General features: G+C 37.7%; 1 protein-coding gene across 1 annotated transcript in view; it reads left to right on the forward strand.

Moving 5' to 3' along the window:
• Positions 1-27,644, forward strand: part of tenm1 (teneurin transmembrane protein 1) — a 218,828-nt gene that overhangs the window by 79,873 nt on the left and 111,311 nt on the right. The window contains exon 6 of the mRNA XM_041990455.1: positions 17,060-17,233. Within this exon, the coding sequence (XP_041846389.1) occupies positions 17,060-17,233 (174 nt within the window). The remainder of the gene's footprint in view (positions 1-17,059; positions 17,234-27,644) is intronic.

Raw genomic sequence — 27,644 nt, forward strand, 5'->3', positions numbered from 1 at the left:
TTAATTGGTGTCATGCTCCACTCCTGTTTGGTAATGATTGATCTCCATGTTGACGTCACCATGGAAACCATGTGGAGATGTATGGGATGTAAGCACAGATGATATGTTAGCTTGTAAATCAAAGATATTCAAATTGCAAGATGAAAGTGGTCATGGACTTAATGTCTTTGTCTAGGGGGAGAGGTTGAGACACAGGCCACCAGATGATTAGGTCCTCTCATTACATAATGATTCACTAATTTCAATGAATTCATTAAAAGCCACTGACAGGAAGAGGAGAAAAAAACAGCCCCTGTGGTACTGCACTTTTTTGACTTCATCAAATAATTGCCATCCACACTACTGCTGCATTTATTGATTTCAAGTCAGTCTCTCATTAAATCAAGTTCTTATTGAAGATTAATTCTTATTATCATAATGCAATACAAAAACTGAATTAATTTATTCAGTTTTCAGAATATGATAATGAACTTTCCTTTATTCCAATTATAATGAGCTCCCTTTGACTGTTCCCCTGCCCTGAGGTAGGCTGCTGCTGTAGGCTGAACATATTTATTCTTATTTCTAAACAATAAAATCATATTTTTGATGTTCTTTTTTGCTTTTCACCCCAAGCATTAGTCATTTACTACATTAGACATTCAACAGAAGCTCTTCTGATAACTTATGAATAACTAAAGGTGTCTGTGAAGCAAAAGAACCAAGCATAATTTTTTCTACTTGTCTTTGCTTTCTGTGGTTTTGAGCAAAGTTAAACATAATTTTAAAAACTGTCAGAGGTTTTAAGTTTTCTGACCATCTCACTGAAGAAGGCAGATAGGCATCTTATTTATTTTTCTTATCCCGAGAAAGAAAAATGTTGGTTTTATAGCCGAATGCTGCAAACTGAATCGAGGCATTTGCAAAATTTAAAAGAAATATGACATTTTTCTTTGCAGTCATGCCAAACATTTGTGTGTTTGGCACGATGCTTCTCCTCTTGGTGAAAATCATCTTTACGCAGCTGTTACATTTGGCAGAATTTTCATATTTTCTCATGACACTCAGCCAAAACCTTACAGTGCTCGCTACAATCCTGCCTGTTTCAGCTCGTAACGGAGCTTGTAAGTGATCTCGCATGCCCTGCAATGACACAGGAAGACCAGCGGGTTAAAAAGTCACACAATTGGAGCTGATTCTGAACATCCGATGTTGCTCTTTGAAACCAATTCTTAAGATCTTGGTGCAAGTTATGCAACTTGTTTATTATTTAAAAGAAAATAACCAGCATATAATGAGGTAAGAATATTATTTCTCATCTTAAGGCTTCCAATTAGCACAACAACAGGACAATGCCTTATTGTGGAGATAATGTTGTGCCTAAGTGATTGCAATCTTGCCACCCCCCCACCACCAACTGTTGTGATGAGCAAAGGCAGTCCTTATTTCTTCACTGCCCTCTTTCCTCTCCTCCCATACCCCCTGGTGTTGCAGGGGCTGTGAATAGCTTTGTTAATTTGTTTATCCCCCAAAGTACTCCTCCCTCCTGCAGTCGTAGCTTGTTATTAAGCACAACACGGCCATCAGATATGAGGAGCAGGCATTATGATAGCGAACGGGGCATTGAAGGAGAGGTAAAGGACAGATTAAGATTGCATCTGTGATCTTGAGGAATATCACCACTGACAGCACCACAGTACCTGTAACACATTTAGTTCTTTTAGCCTCATTTAACTACTGCCTCTGTAAAACCTACATACTATCCTGCTAAAGTTAATTAGAGTACTTTCTGCATTAATGAATGTCTTACTGCTTTAAACAGTTACTGTCTTCGGTTGTTCAATCAGATATGAGGAGGGAGGGTGGGCTGTTTCATTTATGGACCATAATCATCTCTATGGCAACAGAGAGAAGCTTCTGACGCAAGGGAAATGAGCAAGTCAGCAGCACCCTGCAATCCAATCATCAGCACCAAATCACATTTTAGTCACATGCACACACAGAGACACAGACAGTGTAAGCTCTAAACCAAGCTCTTCTTTATAGTTCTGTTCTGCAATATTTGCTGCTTTGGGCGACCCGGTAGTTCCACAAAACAGCCAAATGACTCATTAGTAGCTCTTTGTTTATTACTTTCATGTGTTTTTTCTAAGAAATTCTACTCTCATAGTTTGATGGCACACATGTTCGGTAAAAGTTATGTAGTTATCCAAGAGGTCAAACACAGTTCATTCTGCAGCTGCAGTCGAAAGGAAAGAACTGTTTATTTGCTACTGCTAATGGTGATCTCCTTTTACCATAAATCTGCAGATTACATTCTTAATTTGGTTTTAAAGAGCCTGAGGTGACACCTTCCTTTCCTTTGCTTTGTCCAACAAATATTTCAAAGTACCAAACACATTTTGTTTACAAGGGTAAGTGATATTGCACAAGCATCTTGGAGTGCTCGTACAAATATTTAACATTTATGCTCAAAGCAACTGCTCAAACCATTGCATTTCTTTCTCACTAAATAACCAATTCATTAAGCATGTCAGCTCAGTTTTTTTATGTACAGCATGTCTATGCTGCAGTAAGTGTTTAAATTATTTCTCATTTGGTTAAAATTTGACATTAAATTAACAAATTTTCAAGTAGAAATGATGCCATTCATGATGAATCCATTAATTTGAAATATTTAACGCATACATTTATTATGCAAGTAAATCATCTATATTTCACTTACAGCTTAACAAATACTTAGTGGCTGGAGCTGAGTAAGAGTTCTGCAGTCGCTCCATCTTAATCTGGATTTCTCCTCCAAACGTCCTAGCAGGCCCCGTCTGTCTCAAAGCACCAAGCAGATTATAGCTTATCAGAAATGGAGTGCTTGTTCTGTGGTGTTGACTGTCCTGGAGATGAAGTTGGGCAACTGCAAATAGGAGCTGAAGAGCACACTCTGTCTTTAGGCTGAGAGGAAACATACGCTGATATACTTTTGTTTAACATTTTAGTTAAAAATCCTCCAACTGGGACCTTTAACTAAAAAGTATTCAGAGTTGGTCTTGGCAGAGATAATGTTTACATATTGCTCTATGGCCTGATAGAGGTTTAGAGCTACAGTTGCATCATTCTGGAGGAATAATCACATTCATGCTGAAAGTTTTTTTTTTTTTTCTTAAGTGAGCCTTACACTTTCACATTTCTGCTATATGCCACCTTTATTTATTCTTCATCAGTAACACATTTTACTGATATTTACACATCTTTACAAATCTCACTAATGCTCCCTTTACTATGACCTTGTGGTTGCAGAGATATACTCATTTCATTAGGGGAATTACATTTTCAAGCAGAGACCTAAAAAACTGGAAACAGGGCTCAAAGGGCTGAAAAGAAAAAAAAATGTTGTCATTTTATAGGAAAATTCAGTACAAGGGTTCACACTAAAAGTGTACAGAGGGAAAAGACAGACTAAAAGGGATCGAAGTGCTTTAAGCCATGTCTGATTCTGTACTCAATAAACCACAACATACAGACGGGAACCAAATGGAAACGCTGAAGCTAAAAGTAGCATTTAAACTAACGTCAATAAATTATATTACACATGATTTCTACTGTTGTTATTGTGAGAGAGTCAAAAGAAGTGAGCACAGATGCTGTGATGGAAGACAGAAGTGGGCTGACATCATCTGCAGCCTGGATGCTTATCAGTCAAACAAAAGCCCCTTATTCAACATTAGTCCTTCTCTAAAGACCATAAATTATTTATGATGATGTTTTTGTCACTCAAAGTTTTGTTTGTTTTTTTTTTTCTTGGTTTTATTTTAAAGGAATAATCCCAACAGCTGCAAGTTGCACCCTGAAGACCCAACTTCATTTATAGTGTAGACATTCCTATCTAAAGTAAATGTATGTTCAAGAAGTTACCAGTTGCTAAGGAGAGTTTTAAATAGAAGCAAACAGTAAGAATACAGTGAGAAAGTTGACTGAATTTATAGCGTTATGCTTGTTGCATTAAGTGATAACTATAAATGTGGAACAACAAGGAGACTGAAGTCAAAGTTACAGACTTTTGGCCTTTAGTTAAAAGTTAACTTTTAAATTAAAAGCTAAATAAATTATACATTTGAATATAGTTGAAATGTTTTCCTGGCTTGAACATCTTTAAGTCCGTTATTTTTTTTTTTATCTTTTTGTGATTTTTAGATGTAGCATCTTATGGACTGTTAGACCTCAGCCAGCCTGCTCTTAAGTTTGGAGAAGCAAATATGTGTTTTTACAGGGAAGCCAAACTGGAAGCTACCAAAGACAAAGGCTAGCAACTTACACCCCATAAATGTATATGTATATTTTGGAAAATTTACATCAGTTACCATTTAATTAATTTAAATTAAAGCTGTAATTGATAATGCTACAGTGCAAGTGTGCAGCAAAGGTTGCTTGTGCAGATCTGACACAATGCAAACCATCTTTGGTTAAAAAAAATGTTATTGTTAAGATGCTAACACCTATCTAAGTTTAAAATAATGTGGTGCAAAGCTTCACACTATAGCAGCCGACTCTAAGTTAATGAGATTTGGGTTATTTTAGATTGCAAACATTTACTCTTTTTTTTTTTGCCCAGTTTAGAGCAGCTGCTGAGCCAAAGCCATCTTATTAAAAATTGTGTAGTTAACTGTCACAGATGGTGTATTTCATAGGTGAACTGAAGAAGGTTTTGTTAAGGCAGCCATTTATGATCAAGCACCAGTGAATAATGGGAGCTGCCATTAAATGAGAAAGCAAAACTGAAAGAGTTAAAAAAAGAAAGCTTATTCTTTGCTTGTGCCTGAGGTTTCCAGTTTTTCAACTATATGCCTGCAAGTAAATCTCTGAACGTAAAGTAATGTTACACAACTTTTGGCCTGTTTTTTTGTTTTTTTAAGAAGACTAACAAAAGGCAAAAATGCAAAGACTAAGAAATAAAAAGATAGTCTAGGTCTAAAAAGGAAAAGTTCAGATGTTTACTTTAATCAATATCTGCCACTTTTATCCACTTATCCACGACCGCAACACATATGCAGCCATGCAGCACAATCTGCACAGCCACTGCACAGCAGAGTGTATCGTGCTTTGAAATGGTTGTATCGACTCAATGCGCAAATGCCTCAGAAACTTTTAAATCTTTGGATATCACTTCCCAAAGCAGGTGCTGTAACGGAAGGAAGCAGCAACAAACAAATTGCAATGTTATGGGAATTACACCTAATGATGAAAATGATGGTCTGTAACGATGCTGTGTGTCTGCTGCAGTGCTTTCATTCATTCAGTCTGCATACAGAGGCTTGCAATCTGTTCTGATGACAGGTGCAAGGCGGGAGGTCAGTGATTGTGTACAGAGGGAATGTCAGAGGGTCAGCCAAGTCTGGCGATCACTGTCAAAATGAAGCTGTTTGCGGTGCTGATTCGGTGTGGCCCTAACGAAATGTTGCCTTCCATCAGTTATTTAAAGAGATGGTTGCCTATTGTCTTGGATCAGTGGCAATCTCCATTTTGCAGCTGTCAAGGAAGGTAACTGGCAACCAATTATCTACTCAGGTATGCTGAGCATCACTTGGTACTGGAGACTTATAGGAGTGGTTGGGCTCAGCATAGGGGACACAAAACCGTTGTGACACACAGCAGCAGCTGTGTTCTTCACTGTTTTTTAACAGATATGTTTAATCTTTTGGATAAGAGCTTTCGCCTTGGGGTCACTACTTGTTCGCATGTAGGTGGATCTATGATCATATATGTATACATATATATATTTTCAGTCTGCTGTCTGTAAACAGCTCATTAATTTCAGCTCAAACAAGAAAAAGTTTTAAAAAAAGAAAACTTGGAACTTTCTCAATTCTTTTGATCATCACATGAGATTTTAAAGCATTAAAAATAGTTTCCTCTTTTTTCTTCTTTTTCTGTTTTGATAGTGCAAAATTATGCATAAGAAATGGAAAACTAGTGTTTTCTTTACTTTCGTTACTCCAAACTGCTGTTCAGCTGTTTTTCTTTTGTTGTTGCATACGAAAAAAGAATTTGATTTTCTTTGATCTTCTTCTTCGTTTTTTTTTTTTTTTTTTTTTTCGGTTTTCCAAATATTGGTACTTTTTGTAAAACTTAAAAAAAGACCAGCCAGGTGTGTGCACATGCATAGAAAATGTATGTGTGTAATGGAAGGTAGGCTACTTTGCATGACTTTGTGATTTGGGGCTGCATATTTTTCAGCGGGAGTGTGAGTGTGTGTGGGAGCGTGCACTCCTCGACACCAGCTTCTTTCAGCCAGCTGCTTCATGGCTCATTGGTGTTTGTATTGATTGATCCAGTTTCTCTTTGTTTCCACTCTTCTATTTTGGTCGGCTGATGCAGCTCTAAGAAACCCGCTGGCCTTTGCTAAAACTGCCCTAACAGCTACAGAAGCCTTTGGTAAAATTGCCTTAAGTGGCCAGACAGACTCTGGTCAGAAAGCTCTGAATGGTGAGGGAGCCCTTTGGTAAAATGTCTGCAGAAGGTCAAGGAGGCTGAAAAGAAAATAGCTTCAATAGCTCTTGTAGTTCACCAGACAAGTACGTGCTCACACAAATACATATGGGCTTGCACGGCAACTCACATTTAGGCCTTTGTTTTCTCTCATCCCCTGTGTTTCACACTCACACAAATGAAGTTACATTTGTGTGAGTGTGAAAGTTACCCACATGCAAATGTGTTGGGATTGAGCAGTACAGTTCTGAGTCTCTGTTTGTCTGCTGTGTTTTGGCTCCGAATGCTAGTACCTTGTAGCTGCCGGAGGGGAGCGTGCCATGGCGGCGATGTCCTGCTCTTTCAGCACCTTTCTTTCTGTTTTAACATGACTCAGCTTTCAGAAAGGGGACCAGCATCAGAAAGACAGCAAGTGGGAGACTAAGAGAGAGAGGAGGACTGTGACAGAAAGAGGGAGGAGGCGGGATCAGAAATGGAGAAACAACAAAGAAAAGCATAAAGCATAAAGCTGCAATCTGTGTCACTTTGTGTAACATCACCACCATGTAACCAGATAACTGTGACAGAGAGTTTTACTGGTAAATAAACACAAGGATATAATGCAAATCTCATCCATTTAAGACACAAGGAGTGTGTCACCACCTCCGCTCTTCTTCATCCCTCTTTCTGTTGTTTTATTCCTTTATACAACCATGACTTCCCCTATTCCAGATTAGCAAGGTCAGAAAGATGGGAGCCGAGGTTAATACCAGCCAGGAGATAGATTGCTTACTCACTGTTTTGCACTCAAGAAAATATCAGTCATTCCATGAGAAGCGTGCAATTTAAGTCCCTCTAACCTTTTTGGGAATATATATATATATATATATATATATATATATATATTCCTTTATTACAGTGTAAAACACATTAATTACATTTGATTTTTTTTTTATGAGAAATTATATAGTTTTTCTGTTAACATCACATTTTTTTGTCCCTTACTGCCTATAGTGAAAGTATACTTGGACTATAGAAAATAAAATTAGAAAAAAGGCCATGTATTGTCAGGTCCAGCATTATATGGGGAGGGGGGGACAATAGACAAAAAGAGGGAGAGAGAGAACAGCAGAGAAAAAGAGAGTGACGACAGGGAAAAGGACACAAAGATACAAAAGATAAAGAACAAACACTATGAGTGTTTAGTCAAACAGAAAAAAGGCCAACCAGCTGCTACACATGTAAAGAAACATTAGATATCCTACGACCTTAGAGAAAACACAGCAGACAATCATCAGGAGCACCAGCAGGAAAACAAACAGTAAAAATTCATAAACAAGTATAAATGCATATGTTTGTGTGTGTGTGTGTGTGTGGATGTGTGTGTGTGTGTGTGTGTGTGTGTGTGTGTGTGTGTGTGTGTGTGTGCAAGATATGTAGAATGACTTGCATTAAGTAATCCTGCAAATGCAACTCCAATATATTTGATATCAACATGAACATCTATTTGTGGTACTTTTTGGTAATATTGATTGTTTTTTTTAAATAAATTGATATTTATAAATTTAAACAAAGCATTATGTAGTTCTGTACCAGAGTAACCCTTAAACCCTGTAAAACAAATTATTCATTCCCCGTAAAAACAATCGTGCAATCTCAATGAGCATGAACATCAGGAAATGACATCACTGAAGACTTTAAGATAACAGGACACTAGAAACAGCCAAGTAGCGACTTTCTCTTACCATGTTCTGGTCATTTAATTTGTGATATAATGGTCATCAAACTCAATAAATCAAACACATTACATTGAAAAAAGATACAAAACAATTATTTATTAAAAAGAGTTTTGTTCTTTCAAGAATAAGTACTAATTTTGAATCTCATATGTGCCATGTGCTCCCTGTCTCTCTGGTTTTTTATAGAGCGGCAGCCATTTTTTTTAGCAATTTAACAATTTATGTTCCATATTAGGGCACACAGTTACACAAATACAGACAACACATCTACACATACACACAAAAAATGTTTACTGTTTAATGATGATTATTATTATTATTATTATTATTATTATTATTTTATTGTTATTATTATTTCAACCTCAAGCCTTTTCAGGCTTTAGGATAGCAGAAATTGGAGATTTTATGTCATTTTTGTGTTTGCAATCATTGATCCATTGTGAGGGACATGCGTTTAATATGGAAATACTGACCTCTTCTGAAATACATTTTAGAATCATATTCAGAACGTACAAAATGTATATAATGGGGGTGAAAAATAGTGCACACATCATGAAATAATGATGATAAAATTAATCTGATGCCTAAAGTGGGAAAACATGTTATTCTAGTTGTTAAATATGTGCTAAGTGCTGTGGGGTATTTATAAATGTAGCATATTTTGGTATAAAAAATAAAAATGTCAAAGTCCAGTTTGTACCGTTCTCATAGAATGACTCCAGAAGACACACACCCATGCATGCAAACAGCCATGCTTAAATAGTCATGACAGTGGTATTAGTTGCTTCCAGTGAGCTGACAGAAGAGGGGGGAAAGAAACACTTCAGGACCTCTTGTGTGACAGAGCGAAGCGAGGGTCGACAGGCGAAGAGGTGGGAGGGCAGGCGGACCCTGCAGGCTCTTAGTCTCCAGTCTGACGTAGAGTTAGACACAGATTTGTTTTATTGGCCCTGAAGTCGCTCTCCTTCACTCTCCTTCACACTTATTTTCCCCATTTGTCTCTCTTCTCTTACACCCATCTCCCACTCTCTCTCTGTGTCTTTTATCTCCCTCTTTTTCTCCGTCTGTTTCTGCCTGTCTTTTGCCCAACCCTCAGAAGTTTAGGCTTAGCTAGAGGCTGACACAGCCATGCAGAACTGGGATGAGCAACTGCCTTTTTTGTACATGCTAAACTACACACTAAATCCAATGACTGATGCTGTGATGAAGTGTTTGCTGCTGGGAAAAACAAGCTGTAGTCTGTGGTTGTCAGACAGAATACAGTCGGAGGTTGGCTATATGTCTACAAGCAAGAGGAGCAATTAAGCTTTGGAGTATTGATAAATCATTTTTAACTGACTTCACTGCTACCTTGGCTGTAATGCTTATTGATAGGACAGTATATTCACAGTCTCCCCCATTGTGCCCTGCAGCCTAGCTTAGGACTAACACGTAGTGTAGCACAGGCATTCAAACGGAACACACACAAACACACAATTTTCTTTATCTCCTACTCTTTTTCTCACCACAAGTGTGAAATCTAATCATCGCTGGAGCCTGCAATCATTTCTATCTAATCTGGAAGCATACACATGCCTGACGACAACAGCAGTAACAGCTTACTGCAAGCTAGCATTACAGGTACATGTACCAGCTAAAATACTCTGCTTTTTTGCTTTGGCTGTGTGGAAAGAACAGTTTAGAGAATTTAGTGTTTCAGAGCTGCCACTTAGTACAGTCAGGATAAAAATGTGCAGCTTATAAAGCTGTTAATGTACAGTAACCTTCTTGAATGGCTTTTCTCTCTGCAGACTAACTTTCTCACAGCTCCAGCACCGGGATTCTTGTGTAGCTTAAGCGAACCTGTAAAATCCACATCAAGCAACTCTATTTTTTAACAGTGAACTGTCTGAGTCTCTCCTGATCCTGCACTCTTCACCTCAGCCTGCTTCATCCTCAACCCACATCACGTCAGGGTAGCCAGCAGCGAGGGTACAGCAAGAGCCCCCTCACAGCAGTGCCAGCCTATTACCTCTGGCAGTCATCTCACTGTCACACTGATCAATGATTCATGTGCGCGAGGGCCTCGGCCTGTTAGCTCTCTGCACTGCTGCTCGTTGTCGCCACTGTGCTGCTTCTCCTTCTCCAGTTATAATGACTGGACTCACTCTGAGTCTGCCTCTAATGTGTGTCGGTTATATGTGTGTGTGTGTTTTTTTTTCTTTTTTTAAAACCACAAGAGAAAAAGATGGACGTAAAGACAGAAAGACAGAGAGATGAATAGATGGGTGATGGAAAAAAGAGAGGTAGAGTGAAGGGTCATGCTGAGCACATGCTGGTCTCATAACTGGCTGCATGCTGTGTCCGAGTGTGTTTCTGTGGGATTGTACATGTATTTCATGTGTCCATGGAAAGGATAAATCTAGCTTGAAAGTTGGGAAGTAAAAATAACTTAGATTGGATAAGAACTAGAGATTCCCCCCTTTTATAGTTGTTTTGATGATGTCAAAAACACAGTTAAGAAACACGAGTGTCCTGGTAATTTATTGGTTGCAAACAATTTACTGACTGGAAGATGCCTTCACTTTGAAAGTATGAGACAGTTAACAGTCACACCCTCTTCCTGCACTCTATGTGTTTTAGTTGCACAAGACCACAAATTAGTCCTTTTTATAGAAGTTAGTTGTAAACAGTAAACCAAGCTAACTGTAGCTTTATATTAGAAAAACATACATCCTCCTCACAAGATAGCAAATAAGTGTATTTGCCAAAATTTGTCAAGCTTTGTCTTTAAACTGCTAAATTCCAGGTTGTCTCTTGTGGCAGTATGAAATTACAGCTTTATTTGGCAGTTTGCCCTACATTACTGAAGCAAGATTAAAAATAAGGGCAGACATCAACACCCTCCTGCAGATTAATTCAACCCTACGTGGGAGTTCTATTTCACAGCTCTCCTTACATTTTTATGTGCACAAGGCCTTTATTTGTGTCTGTTTTATTAAGCCAGATAGGACCTATGCCACTGCTCATTTGACAATAACAAACACAGGGTCTATGCACAATAATATAAATTAGGACTACAACATTTCTCTGTGACAACTGAGCCATTCCCATCTGTGCACAGGAGAAATAAGAGCAAAAGGCCCGTAAGTCAAAAATGATATTACCAAGGTCGAAATAAAAATGTTCAGTGGTTGCTCATGTTTTTTTTGGTTTTTTTTCTTTCTTTTATCTAGTCAACTCCAGCTTACCTGTAGTAAATGAATGGGAAGAAAAAAAGGTGCGCGAGTACCATGGGTGGCTGTGGCAGAATCTGCGCAGAAAACAAACTAAAACTGCACATTATTTTCCAGAGTTTGTGGTTCGGTCTACATGCTGAGGACTCAGACCCTAAGGGCTCATTTTTGCTCAATGTTTAAAATGCATTAGGATGGAACCTTTTGTCTATCCTTTGCATCAATTTCATTTGTATTTCAGTCCGTTTTCTGAGAACTTGTGGATGCGTACCCAACCATAGCAAGCTGAGGTGTAAACACATCATCAACCTCATTCGGAAAGAATTTTCAATCTGATCAAGATTGGTGGTTTAAGCAGTGTTACTACTGGATTAACAGGAAAAAAAATAACCATGCATACACTGATTCCGATCGTTTTTGTGGTTTTACTGTCCGCCCACGCTTGACCCATGTGGGTGAGGTTATATAATAAGTTTCAGGAAATCCTTGAAAAGTGACAGCAGCAAAATAAAACTGGACTGTGATGGATATCTTTTTGTTGGAAACTGAAAGAATTAAGGATTATTGGGCAACTTGATAGACAAAATGCTTGAAATAAACAAATCTTCTTCCCTGCCATCTTCTTCCTAATTAATACACATTGTGCAAGTTAGCAGTGATTGTATTACATCTTTCCATCACACAAGTGTCAACATGTCAGCTGGAATCTTTAATCAGAAAGAAATATTTACCTTTGCCAAGGCACAGATTATATTTCAGGGGCATTGGTTTGTCTGTCTGTCTATTAGCAAAATTACTCAAAAAGTTATAGACAGATTTTGATAAATATTTTCAGGAAATCTCAGAAATAGAAAAAAAAAATGCTCACAATCATTATGTAGCCCGTGTAGTCTGCACACTCCGAAGTGTACAGTGTGACGACAGACTGACTCCAAAGTGTGCAGACCATGAATTGGGACAGAGGTATGATTTCCTCCACTGTTGCCATGTTTGTTATTGTCTGAAACTGACATTGGAACTTGGAAGTGAACTCTGATCTATGCTATGCTCTCTGGTGAATGTATCACCTAACAACCATGCCCATGTAAAGAATAGTTGGAGAAATATGGGCAGTGACGTTTGACATGGATGTACCAGTTTATTTAAAGAGCATAAATGGGCCTTAAATGGGATCATATTCTCACAAAAAAATCTGTTGTTTAGAAGAAGGCTCAGTCCAAGTAAGAAGTAGCCATTTTCTCATCAATTACAAATTTCAGTGTTCCAACCACATGTGTCGCCCCCTGCTGCTCAATTAATAGAATGCAGCATGGTGACTAGTGTCACATAGTAAGTTTAAAGTGCAAGTGTATTTTTTTCAGTTGTCTTTTTTTAGAAGGCTACGTCTTTTTATGCAGCCACTCCGAGTGTACATACTTGAACATTTAAGAAGTTTTCATAAAATGCTAATATTGTCACAGCACTTTTATTTCACAAAACCAGTTGAATTGTCAGATATGTTCACCATGCTAACAAGGAAATTGGAAAATGAATCTGAACCTCCTTTTTCTGTGTAACCTGTATAACCTGTGACATGTCAAACAAAAGTTCTTTTCCATGAGTACACTGGCTCGACACAAAATGTTGATGGTAATGGTGATCCAATGGCGACAGTCACTTAAACTAAAAATGAGCCACATATTGTCCTCGTTACACAGAGCTAAGTCCAACTGCAGGGAGTCCAACTTAAAACTTTCCCTTGTTTAACCTTAAACAGGCTAAGAACTGGGCGTCTTCTAACAATATCACTTTTACAAGACCATGATATCAATTTGTGTCCAATAAATACTGCTATATTATACTGTATACCCTAAATCAGGGCTATTCAATTCGGTGCTATGGTCCTGTGAGGATTTTCACTACAGACTTTTGTTTCTCACTTATATATTACACAAAAAACAAGAGGTATGTTGAGAAGGTTTGTGAGTTGGCATTCTCTTTAAAGCAACACTTAAGCTTCTGACCTTTAAATTCTGTACTTCTGACTTGGTGACACACTGACATTCATTATTCCAGCCTGGGGCTTCACCATAGACTGTATATAAAAGATGGACGGAGCCTCTGTGACATATTCCGTAGGTTTCTGAAGAGCTGAACTGAAGCTCATTGGGCAGTTCCCACCGTTGCCATCTTGGCAGCGTCACACGTGTCGTAATTCCCAGAAAATCCAAAAATGGGCAAAGAGGTGTAGCTGAGAGGGGGACTGTGAAGGTGGGGGTGAATGATTGACGCCCATCAAACTATGAGCTACCTGTAGCTAAGAGCTAACTGAGCTAACCCAGAGCTAACAGTAGCTAACCAGTTTACGGAGGTAGGCGAGCTAAAGCTAAGGCGTGCTGTTAGCCGGCTAAAAACCACGGTTGTGCTGCACTCTACCTTCTTGACGCAGATATTGGATACCTGTCAATCAAAAGGACACGCCTCTAATTATGCCAAATTTCAAGATTAAATAGCATCCAAATGGATGAGTTAGAAAAAAATTAATTCCCGTCACAGTTGTCATGAAGGTAAATTTGACCTATTAATCCTAAAATGGTTTTCAGGCTTTAAGCATGTTTATTTCTGCTGTGAAGATGGTCTTTTTAACATGGGAGTCTATGGGGATTTGCTCTATTTTGGAGCCAGCCCTTAGTGGATGAGGGGTGAACTCCAATTTTTTGCACTTCCGCGTATGCTTCACATTTCGCATGTATTTTTTCAGGAGGTTACCGCCTGGGCTTCACGTGACAGAGTCAACATCAGTCTGACTTTTAATAGCTGGGGAGAGGTCAGAGAATAGATAGATGCAAGACAGATGCTAAAATGACATTCATTGTGGGATGCCAAAAATATGCCAAAATTTTGTAATACACCTTAGAGACAAAGGTATGGGTGCTTTTCCGTGTTGCTCCCTTTTTTCTTGGAGCTCAAATAAAGCGTAGTTTGGTTGTAAACTGATAACTATGAATTATAGTACATAAAACTACAATCTTCTGGCAAAAATTTGGCAACTAAACAATCACCAGTTGGATTACAGAGTCACTGAAAAAACATCTAAAGTAAATGTTTCTACTCAAATTACAAAAATGGCCCAAAAATATGACAGAAATCTATACATCTGAGTCTGGAACAGTTTGGAAATTTGAAACAGAAAATGCCAGTAAAAAAACAATATAAACCCAAATTAAAGGCTTAGCCCTTAGACTCTTTAAGTAATCGCTTAAATACCAAGTGATTTGAATTTGTGTGTGTGCATATGCATGCGCTCAGTGTCTGTAGATTCTAAGTGTTCCAGCATCAGGTTAACAGCCATAAAACAAGAGAGTGATGAGCAGAAGTAGGGACCGAAGGGCTTTTGAGAAGGCATGGAGTAGTGAAGAGAACTGATGAGGACTGTTGCTGCAGTCATAACTGGAGTGGGTAATACTTGGCTAACGGAGGTATGGGGTGGAGGGAAAAGGGGGGCAATGGAGAACAAGGGGAGTAAGAAATGCAATTCAGATGAGGGGAAGTGAGGGGAATATGGAGCATGTGAGATTGAATGGTGGAAATTCTAAATATATCTGTTTGGGAATAACTTGTCATACCTCACTGAGCACTCTTACAGACTAATTTATGAAACTATGATAGGTTGTTCCACTCCAATGGGAAATGTAATGCAGTACAAACAGTGATGATGAATGCGAACCTACTTTTGCAGGTGCAATTCTACATTTTAGGTTTAATCCTAATGAAGACAGTTGATAACGGCCAGCAGTTTAAAAGAAATCTCACTGGGATTGTCTCTCAATCATTCACTCTTAAATAAAATGTGGTTGTGCGAATCATCTCTATATTTTTATGATATTCTTTCAACTTCCACTTTTTTTTCCTCCAGTCTGCTAATGATGTAGTTTATTCTGTACCAGTAGAATGGATAAAACAGAATTTACTTACTGGGTTACTGTCTGTCGTACTTTTTTTTTGCCCCCCCAGCACCAGAATGAGTCATCACAACTAATTTTTCCGCAGTGTGTTAATTAGGAAACCCCTGATGCTGCATCTTTAAATAAAAAAATAAATAAATAAAATATGACAAAGACAGCAAAGAGAACAGAAAAATATTTTAAAATGAGAGAGGAGTAGAGAATAAGTGCATGTCCACGTCTAGTCTCGTCACAGCTGACAGTTCAATTAGTCTGAACTAAATGATGCATGCCGTCTCTCTTGTGGCCCTGGTAATCGCCAGTGTTCTGCTTTGAAGAGCTCGTATTGTGCATGAGTAGATAGCTAAACCAACAGTGGCTCGAGCTGCTCAGAAGTTGCTCTGCTGAAATGTATGATTTGCAGATCCCAATAGATGACAGCGCACAGCAAGGGACCACGTTGGCTTCAACTCTCAGAGCTCATCATAGATTTGCTGTATTTTTCAGAGAAAATTGTCCCTTTTTTTCTTTCCCTGTGCTTCAATAGAAAATAACTGCAAATGGCTTTGAACTATCTGGAGTTTTAATTAGGTATTGCTCATCAGCTGGGGATTGAGTGGGGGTAAGCTGGTAGGTGTGTATGCACATGTAGGGGGTGTCCACATACGCCTGCAGGAAGATAAAAAAAAAGGTATTAAATGCCAACTGCTTGTTTGTAGAACTTGTATGATTGTGCTGGCAATCTTTTATATTACTCTTCATAATGTTGGGTTTGTTTTTCCAAGCAACCATTTTGTGTGAGCTTCAGCAAGCTTGTGTCGAGTGCTTTTTTTTTTTTTTTTTTTTTTTAGGTGTCGACAATCAGCAGACAGACAGCAGACAGTGAAGATGTTTGAAGTCTTTAGAAGTTTCTCACCTTGATCTGCATGCAGCAGCCATCCTCTGACTGCCACCAGCACATCGCAACTTTGTGATTTGAGTCTTTGCTTTTGTTTGATGCTCCAAATGTGTCAGGAGAGAAAAAAAAATGCAAAGATGTATTTCATTTGCTTTGTTCTTCCCACCAGCAAAGGCACATAACCTTTTCAGATTTATTTTCAAAGAAAAAACAAAAAACAAAAAAACAAACAACTAAAGCAACATTCAAGTACAATTCCATGTGAATAGAGCTTCACAACTGGTCAGAGCAAGGTGAACAGTTTATTTCATTGACAACCTTGCAAGACACTAATTAATTACTTTTAATGGGCAGATGTTAGTTTTTTCTTATTTGACAGCATGTTGGATTGTTGTCCTAGTAAACACTTTTATGAGTGGGTGGGGGAATCCGGTATCCTCCCATATCCTTTGTTGTTTAAAAGCCCCATATGGATTGTGAATCGGCAGCAGCTTTCAAAGCATCATTAGTCATGCATAAAAGACTGTGTTAACGCTTTAATACCAGCCCTGGGCTCCGACTCTGAAGATCTGCCTTAATTGCTCACCTCTGCTACGTTCTGTGGTCATGCACACACACTGAATCTGTGTGTGACAGTGTTTGTGTATGTGTCTGCTAATTGTCCATTGCTTGCTGGCACTAATAAGCACATAAAGAGAATGAGCGCTGTAAGACGGACATTAAACGAGACTTAGACACACCCCCCTGCATGCCTTGAATAATTATCTTTTCGTCTGCTTTTCCTTCTTTTCCCTTTTCTTTTTTCTGTGCACATTCATGTGTTCGTGTGCATGTGTGTGTGTGTAGCGGTCCACCTGTTAGGTCTGACCTGGCATCTGCGGCACGGTGAGAGCCAGCTGTATGAAAACGGCCTGAGCTCAGCGGACCATCAACAAGGCGATGGTGGCAAAACCAGGCCTACTAGTTCCATCCATCTGCTGGACACACTCAACCCTGAAAACACACATGCTGGGGACAGAGGTGAGCTGACACACTCTTCCACAGACACACAAACTATATGACGCATATTAACAGATGTTCTGAACTCAGGTATTGACATGATTTGCCCATGAGTACCAACACAACAAATGTAGTACAGCAGTTGGACATTTGGAAACATGAAATTCAAATAATTTCCTTTGACTGTTTTTGGGGGGTTTTTCTTTCTTTCTAGCATTTTATGAATAAAACTGACAAGTATGCAGGTAAATTAGAGGCCTGCGACATTACTTTCTATAAATGTTTATGTGTGAGCATGACACATGCTTACACAACAGGTGGTGTAAAGCTTTTTGTTTCTCCAAAGGGTGTTATGTGAACTCCAACTGGCTCACGTCATGTCCATTGAGTCAGCATCAACTGGAGCTTCAGATAGTTTTAGAAGAAAAAAAATCATGTTCTGAACCTGTAGCCAATCGCTTGAAGCTGCTTTAGCCGCTATCCTTGCCAAACACTGAACTCAACAACCATGTTGTGGATAATGTCCAGCTTTGGGGAGGGAGAATGTGTGGAATTAAATTGTTCCACATAAAGAGAACAAAAATTATCATGAAGCCCTCTCTTGATTTTAGAAAATGACCATATTCACCCACAACTTGGAGAACATACAGTAATTGGCTTTGCTGCCAGAAATGCTTTCTCTTCAACGTGTCAATAAATTTCCACTAATTCATAAGACTGTATTTGCAATTTTTGAAATTTCTTTTTTGCATCTGCTTTTTTTTCTTAAAAATGATTGCATCTATTGATTATTTATTAATTATCACTTGCAAACTTATACCAAACTCCTCATGAACATCACCTCTGTTTGTTTGCATGAGTTTCTTGTTCACGTATTTATTTTAAAATGTTAAATTTTGCATAGAAACGTAAACAGACCATCACTAGGGAATTTCTTTCATAATTAAGTTGACCAAATTAAATTAAACTTGAAACTTTCATTGAGCACATACAGAAAGCTAATTTGTGTGATGTTTCTGAAGAAAGATTCCTATTCAAACAGCTTCTCTCATGAAACACCCAATGCGTTTCCTTCAGAAGTCATTAAGATATAAATAGTTGATTTTAACTATGTTCTTTAAAAAGTAATTTCCTTAAATAAATAGATGTTCAGCCTTAAAATTACATGTTAGGGCAGAGCAGACCCTCCCCAAAAAATTGCTATATCCAAAAAATCTGTTCAGCTGGGACACAAATATTCTGTTCCCGTAGTTTTCACATTTACAGACTGTCATTGAACATGTCAGAAACTCAGAAATCACAACCTGTCAATCAGTGCAGTGAACAATGACATGTCTCATTTAAGATCTTTGATTTGCAGGGAGATAAGGGGGTGGTTGTCTTCATGTTTTCCACGTGTGTAGAAAGAAAATGTGAGTTGGGATGGAACTGACCACAACACACTGCTGCGTATATCTCCTTGTTATTAAATCATCCACAACACTGGTTCACTCTGTGCCATTCTCCTCTAGTTTAGGTGTGTAACGGGTTTGTCTAACACATCTGATAGCCAGTGGGAGTGACAGACAATCTTTTTTTAGACAGGTCAGGAGGTTATTACACCATTGAACTTCAGTCACATTCCAATTATATTAATTCATGACTGCTATTTTGTCAGTCTGTTGATAGAATAGGCAACACATTTTCCAGTTTAAATAATTCATATTAATTTCCTTTAAAGCACATGAAAAGTTTTATAGCAAAGCATATAGTCACCAGCACACACAGCAAGTCAAGCTCAGTCTACCACACATCTTCTGCTGGTGCTTCTTTTAGACACTTTCATTAGGAATCATGTATAACTGGAACAGTTGGGATGTCACAAACAGGGTAGTGGGCAAGTTAATACATCCGTCACATATAAGCTCCATAAACCCCGGCTTTCACTATTAATTTCATATATTGACCTATGAGAATTAAGCTGATGAGAATTAGAGAAAGCAAAATCACCTCTAACCCCTATGAACAATGGTAAGGAACTCATTGTAAAATTCAAAGTCTCATATCAATGTCCTGATCAAATCATTATTTGATGAATTGGTTTAAGATCAGAGTACACTGCAGTTATGACCTTTATTGTTTTAGCAATGGCTGTTTTCAGTGTGAGATAATTGGCACATGACTAATTAGCAAATCAGTAGAGATACATATTACTTGAATTCTAAACTCCTGTAGATGTTTTCATGGCACTAAAACGTGTCACTAAAATATGCAACAGCAAGCATTTTATTACATAAATAAAAGTTTTAACTCACCAATACCACCGAATCAGTGTGTAACAGCCCCATCGATATACAGACGATACAGTAACAAGTTTAAGTGAAGTGCATCAGGCTAGCTAGCTATTTCATGGTGCATTCAGCATCACTTGGGAACAATATGCTGCATTCAGCACTATAAAAGTTACTGCTCGGTGCTTCAGGTATAAACTTGTTTTATATTTTTCCTGTTTTAGATATCCTAGTTTTATTTTTTACACTGTTACATTAAATAATGTAGGAGTAGTATATTAAAAATCAGGTTTATTTAGTTCATGCAGTAATTTTGTTAATACTAAAACTCCATGCAGCACTTTTTTATTTAAAGGAATTTTCACATAGTTCATTTTGTTAAAATTGCTTAAATGTACCTGGTTTGCCAATTTGTACTGCCAGAAAATCCAAAATTTGGCATCAGCTGATATGTCATCTAAAATGAAATGGTTCAGTATCAGGGTCAACAAACATCAAGATTTAAACATTCCTTCTTCAAAATACTCGAAAGAATAGACCACAAGCCAACAGGTGATGGTATGATGGATATTTATTTTATTCAGATCATCCTTCCATGTAATCTTTTAAATCTATGGTGGAAGCAAAGAATATGTTGAGGAAAAACACTGTCCAAATATTTATGCACAGGAAAACACAGGATTATACACGCGTTAAGATGGGACATCGTCAGCAGGTTAACATCCAATCATTTCGTCAAGCTCAGTTTTCCTCTCAGTCCACACTATCAATGAAATTCTGCAAGTGCACTTAAACATTTTTTCCTTAATTAAATGGAAGCCAAATTATTAAAATTGTTCCAAGACAAGACAATTATTTTAATATGAATATACATAATTGCAATTACACAACATGTCAGGAGCATGCTGAGCGACTATGTATATCCATTGGCCAAATATCAATCAGTTTCTATTGCATTAGGATTCTGACTTGCATATTAAACACAAGCATCAAGATGAATGATCCAATACGATAGAGAGGCATCAGTCCAGAGATCAGTCCTGAACTGATTACCCATTTATTAGAGAATACAGGTAATTGGTTAATCATGTCCCCCCTTAGCCAGAACGTGAGTTGAATAGTTTTTCTCCCTCCTGCCTTCTCTCAACTAGCCAGAGGAATTTCTAACACCAATTTAACCCCATGATATGGGACATTAATTGCGAGTGTTTCAGGTCATGAAGTCAGGCAGGACAAAGCAACCTTCATGCTTGGTCTGACTCTGATGGATATTGCATTGGAAGCTCTTAGAGCCCATGTATACCACTTGCACAGAGAAGTGTGTGAGCCAAACTGCAACCCGCTGCAATTTAGGCAACCTGGGACCCCCCTAAAGCAACTTTTCTTGATGAATCCTCACATTCTAAGGATTAACACTCTCATCAGTAGCTAAATCCTCCAATAGAGCGCGCAGGGGTCACAGAATTCACTTCTGAGTGTTGCGTCACAACAATCTATTGTTTCAACTCTTATTGCTTTGCATGATGAAAGCTGGGAAATCAAAATGGGCAAGGCTAAGCCGCTGATCCAGGGGGCTCAGATTAATGAAATTGGCGCGGCGGAGGTGGTCCCCAGGAAGAGGAGGGCCAGAGAGATTAGAGATTAGGCTGTAATCCAGTGTGGCAGATTATCACGCTCATCCTGCTGTACCCATCACCTCTCACACCGAGAGACCACACAATCCCCAAGATTACACCGCGAAGGATGGCGAGAGGAGGCTGAGGGGAGCGGAATGGATAAAACATGCTGCGGTAGAAAGAAAGGAATGAAGGTACTAGTGGGAGGAGACTAGAATGATTGACTGATGTAGAAGAAAGAAACACAACAGTAAAAATTTCATTCAACACTAGAGGCTGTTTTAATGATCTCTCTACAAAACAAAGAAACAACGTTGTGAACTGCTCCCTTGTTATTTTTTAACAAATTATCCTAATTTTGATGCACAGCTATAAACACAAGTAACAGCCGAGTAGTGGTAACATGAGGATAGCTGAAGAGGCTGATTGGAGGTGGATGGTTATCAGTTTCTCCTTGTTTTTGATATGATGGCACAGTAGGGAGAGATGAAACAAGCTTTGCGGCATGATTGGAGGGTAGTAATCTGCTTGTATTCTTGTTTAGGTATTTTTAGAATTGTTTTTATGACAACATCAATGCTATGAAGATAGGCTCGTTCAAAGATATCCTTTCTGTTTGATGTGTTGGTTCAGTGCTGGAATCACTATCCCAAGAAACAGATATCTAATCTACCTCACAAGGCAGATTGCACCACTGTGCAAGACACTAATTGACATGTTATGTCAACTACATATGGCTAGTGTCTTGTCAAGACTCCATATGCAGTGTTTCATGTTCTTCTTGCTATCTCTGCTGCAATTTCCAGCGATCACCAGCAGCCCTTCCTAGGCCGCCACACATAAAAGCTTTTTAATTAGTGCTACATTAATTGCCACTCACCCCATGATAATCAACCTCAGGCTGGTGTGCATGCGTAAATGTGCATGTACTAACACTGTTTTTTATTCATTTATTTATTTTAATATTCTGTTTCTTTATCTGACATGCATGCTTAAGAGTATGCAGACAAGGCCACACACACATGTGTACACACACGTAGAAATTCCTCTGGTGCGGATGAAAGCAGAAGTGCTCAGAAAAGAAATTTTTCTGGCAGTGGATTCCCTGCCTTAATGAAGTACATCTGAGTTTGGGAATAATATTTCACTCACCGTGGGACGCTGGATAAATTAATAATATGAAATGATACAAACTGACATACAGTAGAAAAGCATATTGTCTCATTATAATGTGAAGATGATGAAATGCAGAGCTCGTGGAATGCCATCTGAGCCCCTGCGATGATTGTATAAACCACTGTAAGAAAGGAGAGTTAGAGCTGAATTGTTTTCATTCTGTCTGATGGTGTGGTTAGAAAGGGTGTGTAGATGGATGGAATGTGACACAGACAGAAAGGAGGGCTCTTAAAGAGCACATCAATATTCTAGACTGCGTGCAGAGAAAGAGGAAAGGGAGTGAGCCAGAGCAGTGTATGTGTGCAGAACAGTCAGAAAGTATGTGCAGGATGTGTGTATATATGTGAGTGTGTGAGTTAGAGAGGAAAGTGTGCATGCAAGTGCAATGCATGCATGTGCATGTGTGCAAATGCTGATGGACTAGTCCCTGTTACAGCAGTCTCATTGATTTTCTCACGCTGGGATACAGTCTCAGGATGTAACACATGCACACATACACATATACTTACACACAGACACACATGCAGAGTGTATAGATCATTTAGTGAACCCCCTGCATGAGCGCCTCAAGTTGAGAAAGCCCATCAGCAGAAACTGTCTGTCTGTTACTCATCCTGCATGTCAAACAATTCATCCCAATTTAGCAAAAAAAAAAAAAAAAAAAGAAGAAAACAAAAAAATTGACATCACTTTAAGCTGCAGCCCTGTTTACCATGTAGATGACAGTAAGCAGAGAAGTTTGTAGCTTCAGTTTTCAGTTTTTAGAGCACAAGATTGACGCCTTAGGCTTTGACATCTAAGTACAAAAGAAGAATTTAATGTTTTATCTCTGAAAAATACACAAGAGTTTAGGATTTGCTTTTTTAAAATGATATATTCTTTGGTTTTAGTACAGGTACTATTATTGGTATGTCACAAGGGGTTAAACAGGATTTTGGTACTGTTACACCTTCTAAATATTCTCATTTAATGCCATGTTTTACAGCTACTCTAATACTAATATAACAGCCAATGTATTTCAAACAACAGAATAAATGCCTATTGCGATAGCAATTAGGTTTAAAGGTACATTTATGTCATTTTTTCAGAAGTTGATATAATTTCCTGGGGTCTTAATTAAAATTATTGTCACGTGCATTGGTCAAATTACCACAGAGACACAGTACAACACTTCCCCATTAAACCATAAATTTGCATTTCTCTTCATTGCAGCAGGTTTTGGGAAACAACTTCTCCTGTGTGTCTTTTATTTTTGAGACATAATGCAAACTATACTGTCTTTAGCCATTTAAAGTTCACACTAAGAAAAAAAAAACAAGATAACATAACAGTAAAAGAATCAAAATTTTAAACAACACTGGGATAACAAAGCACTTATTTTGAGTATTACATACCAAAAGGAATTAGTAGAGATGTTTCAGGAAGGTTTTTTTCCACAATCTTTCAATGAAATTAATCATTATCACTAAAGATTTTGCTCTACCATCCTGAGAAAACACTTACTATCACACACCCAACTGATCTACAATGAAAAATATTTGACCGGCAACTTTACTCTCATATATGTTTGCTTGTGTTCAAACATCTACTAATTCACACATTCAGTTACTTGTTATTCAGTGCTCACCGTGTAAAGGACTAACTGTTCGATAGGGACGGGCAGCTGCTGATGTAGTCTAGAAACTAACTGTAGCAGTATTCCATAAGTATGTGTGAAATATTCAGTTATGTGTCGTATAAACTAATGCCTGTAGGATACGTACGTCACTCTTTTTTGTAATTAATGTCTCTTCATAAATTACAAAAAATGTTATGACACAAACCCATATAGAACCAAATTTCTTCAACTTTACTGTTTCCATTTACATAAGCGTTAACTGCGTGTTTGTGGAACAGTTTCTTATTGAGCTACAAAGAATAAATCAGTGTGAACTGTGAAAACTTTTAATATTTTTATTACTGTGTAAAAAAGAAAGAAAAGAAAAAGAAACAAACAGCATTGCCAACTATTTCTGGCAGCGATAGTCAGCTAAAAAGTTGTTAAATGTCACTAGATGGCATCATATGCTAATTAGCATATTCATGAAATTTTCATGCCACATATTCACCCCTTTACATTTACCTTCTTGTCTGCTACTGTCTGTGCTCACATATTCTGCAATTTAAATAAAAGGGATGTGTCAAACATGTTCTTTACTCAGACACAATAAAACACATGGTTGTAACTTTATTACATTTTTTTTCTCCCTCCATTGAATTGGGGTATTATGATTCTGCATGCTGCTGTGTCAGACCTCAGTGAGTGCAGTAATCTACCTCTCAAAGGCAATGTCTATACACATTACTAATTGTTAACTGTTTTAACTTTATTGATTTCAGACCAATTTTTAATCAGACTGATTAATAAGAAAAGTCAGATTGTTATATATGATATTGGGAGCTTGAATTATTTTCATGTCTAAAACTTTGTCTTACTTATGCAATAATAATAACATATACAATTTATCACAAATAAGTTCTGAACATGCTCATTTTTCTAACTGACCAGTAAGCTGCTCCAATCTGCTCCTGTTGTTTTGTTAATAATTTATAAAATGAATAATTCATGAAAGGCACATAATCAATAAGTAAGTTTCTGGGTGCTTTGAAAAGAGACATCTGCTGCATCGGGAAAACTAAACCTAATATATTCAATTTTTGCTCATTTAAATAGCTTTTCCTCTCCGGCCGTTGTGTACGGTGCTTGTGTTTGTGTGTGTGTGTATATGTTTATTTGTTTGGCAGCCAAGTCAGATGAAATAGCAGATAATAGAAAAATTGTCATCTGGCCATTTTTCAGTGCACCAAAATGCCAAGTACGTAGAATGTCCCCGATGATATCAAAGCCAGTTTGATAAAAGTCTTTATCAGAAAGGAGAAAAGTCCTGAGGAAAATAATGTTTCATAATAGTGTCATCAAGCAACACAGAGAGCTGGGCTGGAATAGACAAGGACAGCTGGAGAGAGGCAGTACCACGTAAGTTTATTCATCAGCACAAGGTCAGCTTATATGTATGAATGTGTCTGTATATTGGTATTTATAAATGTGTGTGTGCACATGTGTGTGTATTTGTTTATTTAAAATGTATGTATGATATAGCCTATATATATATATATATATATATATTTATATATAGATAGATATATAGCTATAGATATATAGATATGTATGTATGTCAGTGTTGTGCAACTTCATGCCTCTCATGAAGTAGATAGTTCATGTTTATAGTTGACCATTTTAACTTTGAAGTAGTTAAAAGTTTGGTAAAATTCAATTGTTTTAAGTTAGGACTGTGAGTGAAAGACTGAACTGCAAAAACCTGTAACCAGCCAACTAACCTGTTGCTGGTAAGTCATGCCCCTGAAGGCTGCAGGCAATGTGATCTGAGTCATTTGGGACTGTTGATAGGGAGGTCTTTACCTTTCCTAATGGCTTTCTTTTAATGGCGAGGACTCAAACTGGATGGATGCTTCAACTCCACGTCTCTTCAAATTAGAAGTCGATGTGGCAGACTTGCTTTCTAAGGGCAGGCAGATATAACTTGTATAGAAATGTTTGGTCTCTTCTGCAGACAGTTACGTAATAATCCCGCAAGTAATCATAAGCACACGAAGCATGTAATGTGCACGCTGCATCTGCAGTTCTTCTCCTTTCACCTCCACTTGCCATTTCAGAGCGGGATTGCAGCGTTGTTGCCAAGGAGCATTGCCGGTTTGCTATGCTATTCTAGAGTGTGCAATGCATGGTGGGTAACGTAGTGTGAAGTCAGTGTAGTGCCAGTGAAAATGTAGGCAGCGGCTGTGTCCTTATTCACGGTCTTTACACTTACCGGTCGTAAAATAAAAACAGCCTACCTAGCCAACGAGAATTTCCAATAGAAGCAACGTAGGATGTTGACAGAAAACCAAATGATAATATTATTTCATGTTGTTAATAACGATGTTAAATTAATTATTAAATTAGTTACTAATAATAAATAATGATATATAGCATCCCATCTGACGAGTTTGTAGTTTGTTGTAAAGTGAATGAAATGTTTTAGTTGAAAACAGAGCTATAAAATGGCTAAATCATTTCATAGGGGGACAATAGTTCAAAATTAGGTAATTCAGACGCAGCCTTGTATCTCCTTCAAATTTGGTGCAACATTGTTCCTTCTTCAGGCACAATTTAATCACAAAACTATTTTGTTTAACATAAAGAATTTTAAATCTTGGGGTCCCCAAACAAATTGACAGGGTTTGTGTTTTGAGTTCTTGATACTTTTGTCTTTCTAAACTTTGTTTGTGTTTGTTATTGTTTCTTAGTTGTAACTCTGATTTTACTTAATTTAATTCAAGGATATGAAGAATTGTCTGAATTTTTTAACATTTTCAAATGTCCAAAAACAAACAAAAACAAGGTTCCCATTACATGTTAAAAAAGACGTCTAAAATTTGTCCGAAAAATGTGTAATGATGTCTAAGAATAATTAAGTCAACAAGTCTTTTACTTCCTACTGGTTTTCATCTAACTGTATCATTCTAGTTTGTTCTGTTCCACTTTTTCCAGGCATGTGCCCAAACTGCCTGTTCACAAGCTTTAGTTAAGCTCTGTTAATACAAGTCTTATTCCAAAAGAGGTTGGCATGTTTTATAAAAAGTAAACAAAAACTAAATACTACAATTTGGAAATTTCTTAAATCAACATTTAGTTCAAAATAGAACAAAGAAACATATTAAATGTTGATAGTGTAACATTTTACTTTTTCATCTATTTGTTCATTTTGAATTTGATGACAGCAATACATCTCAAAATGGCTGGGATGGGGGAACAAAAACCTGGAAAAGTATGTGGTTCTAAAAAACTAGATGAAGGTCTGGAAATTTGTTAGGCTAATAGACAATAGTTCAGGAACATGTTTAATTATGTATATATTAAAAACAAAAAAATTTAAAAAAAAATAAGCACCCCAAACAGGCAGTTTGTTGAAAATAAAAAGAGGTTCAGCAATCTACAGATAAATGTGTCTAAAACTTCTGAGAAATTTCACAGTACTCAATGAAAAATACCCAATCAAAAAATTCTTTTCACAATTAAAAAAGTACATTTCTGTTTGTAAGGAACACAGAGGAAAATCAGTATCGGATGTCTCTGATCTCTGACCCTGATCAGGTGGCAGTGCATTTAAAATACAATTCTGCCATGGAAGTCACTGCATGGACGTATAACACTTTCTTCATCATCATCTGGGAACACAGCTCACAGCGCCGTCCAAAATGCACGTTAAAACTCTGTCATGAAAAAAAGCATCAATATGTGAAGAAGATGTAGAAAAGCCATCATCATCT

This window comes from Melanotaenia boesemani, chromosome 7 (assembly GCF_017639745.1).
Source record: "Melanotaenia boesemani isolate fMelBoe1 chromosome 7, fMelBoe1.pri, whole genome shotgun sequence".
Lineage (NCBI taxonomy): Eukaryota > Metazoa > Chordata > Actinopteri > Atheriniformes > Melanotaeniidae > Melanotaenia > Melanotaenia boesemani.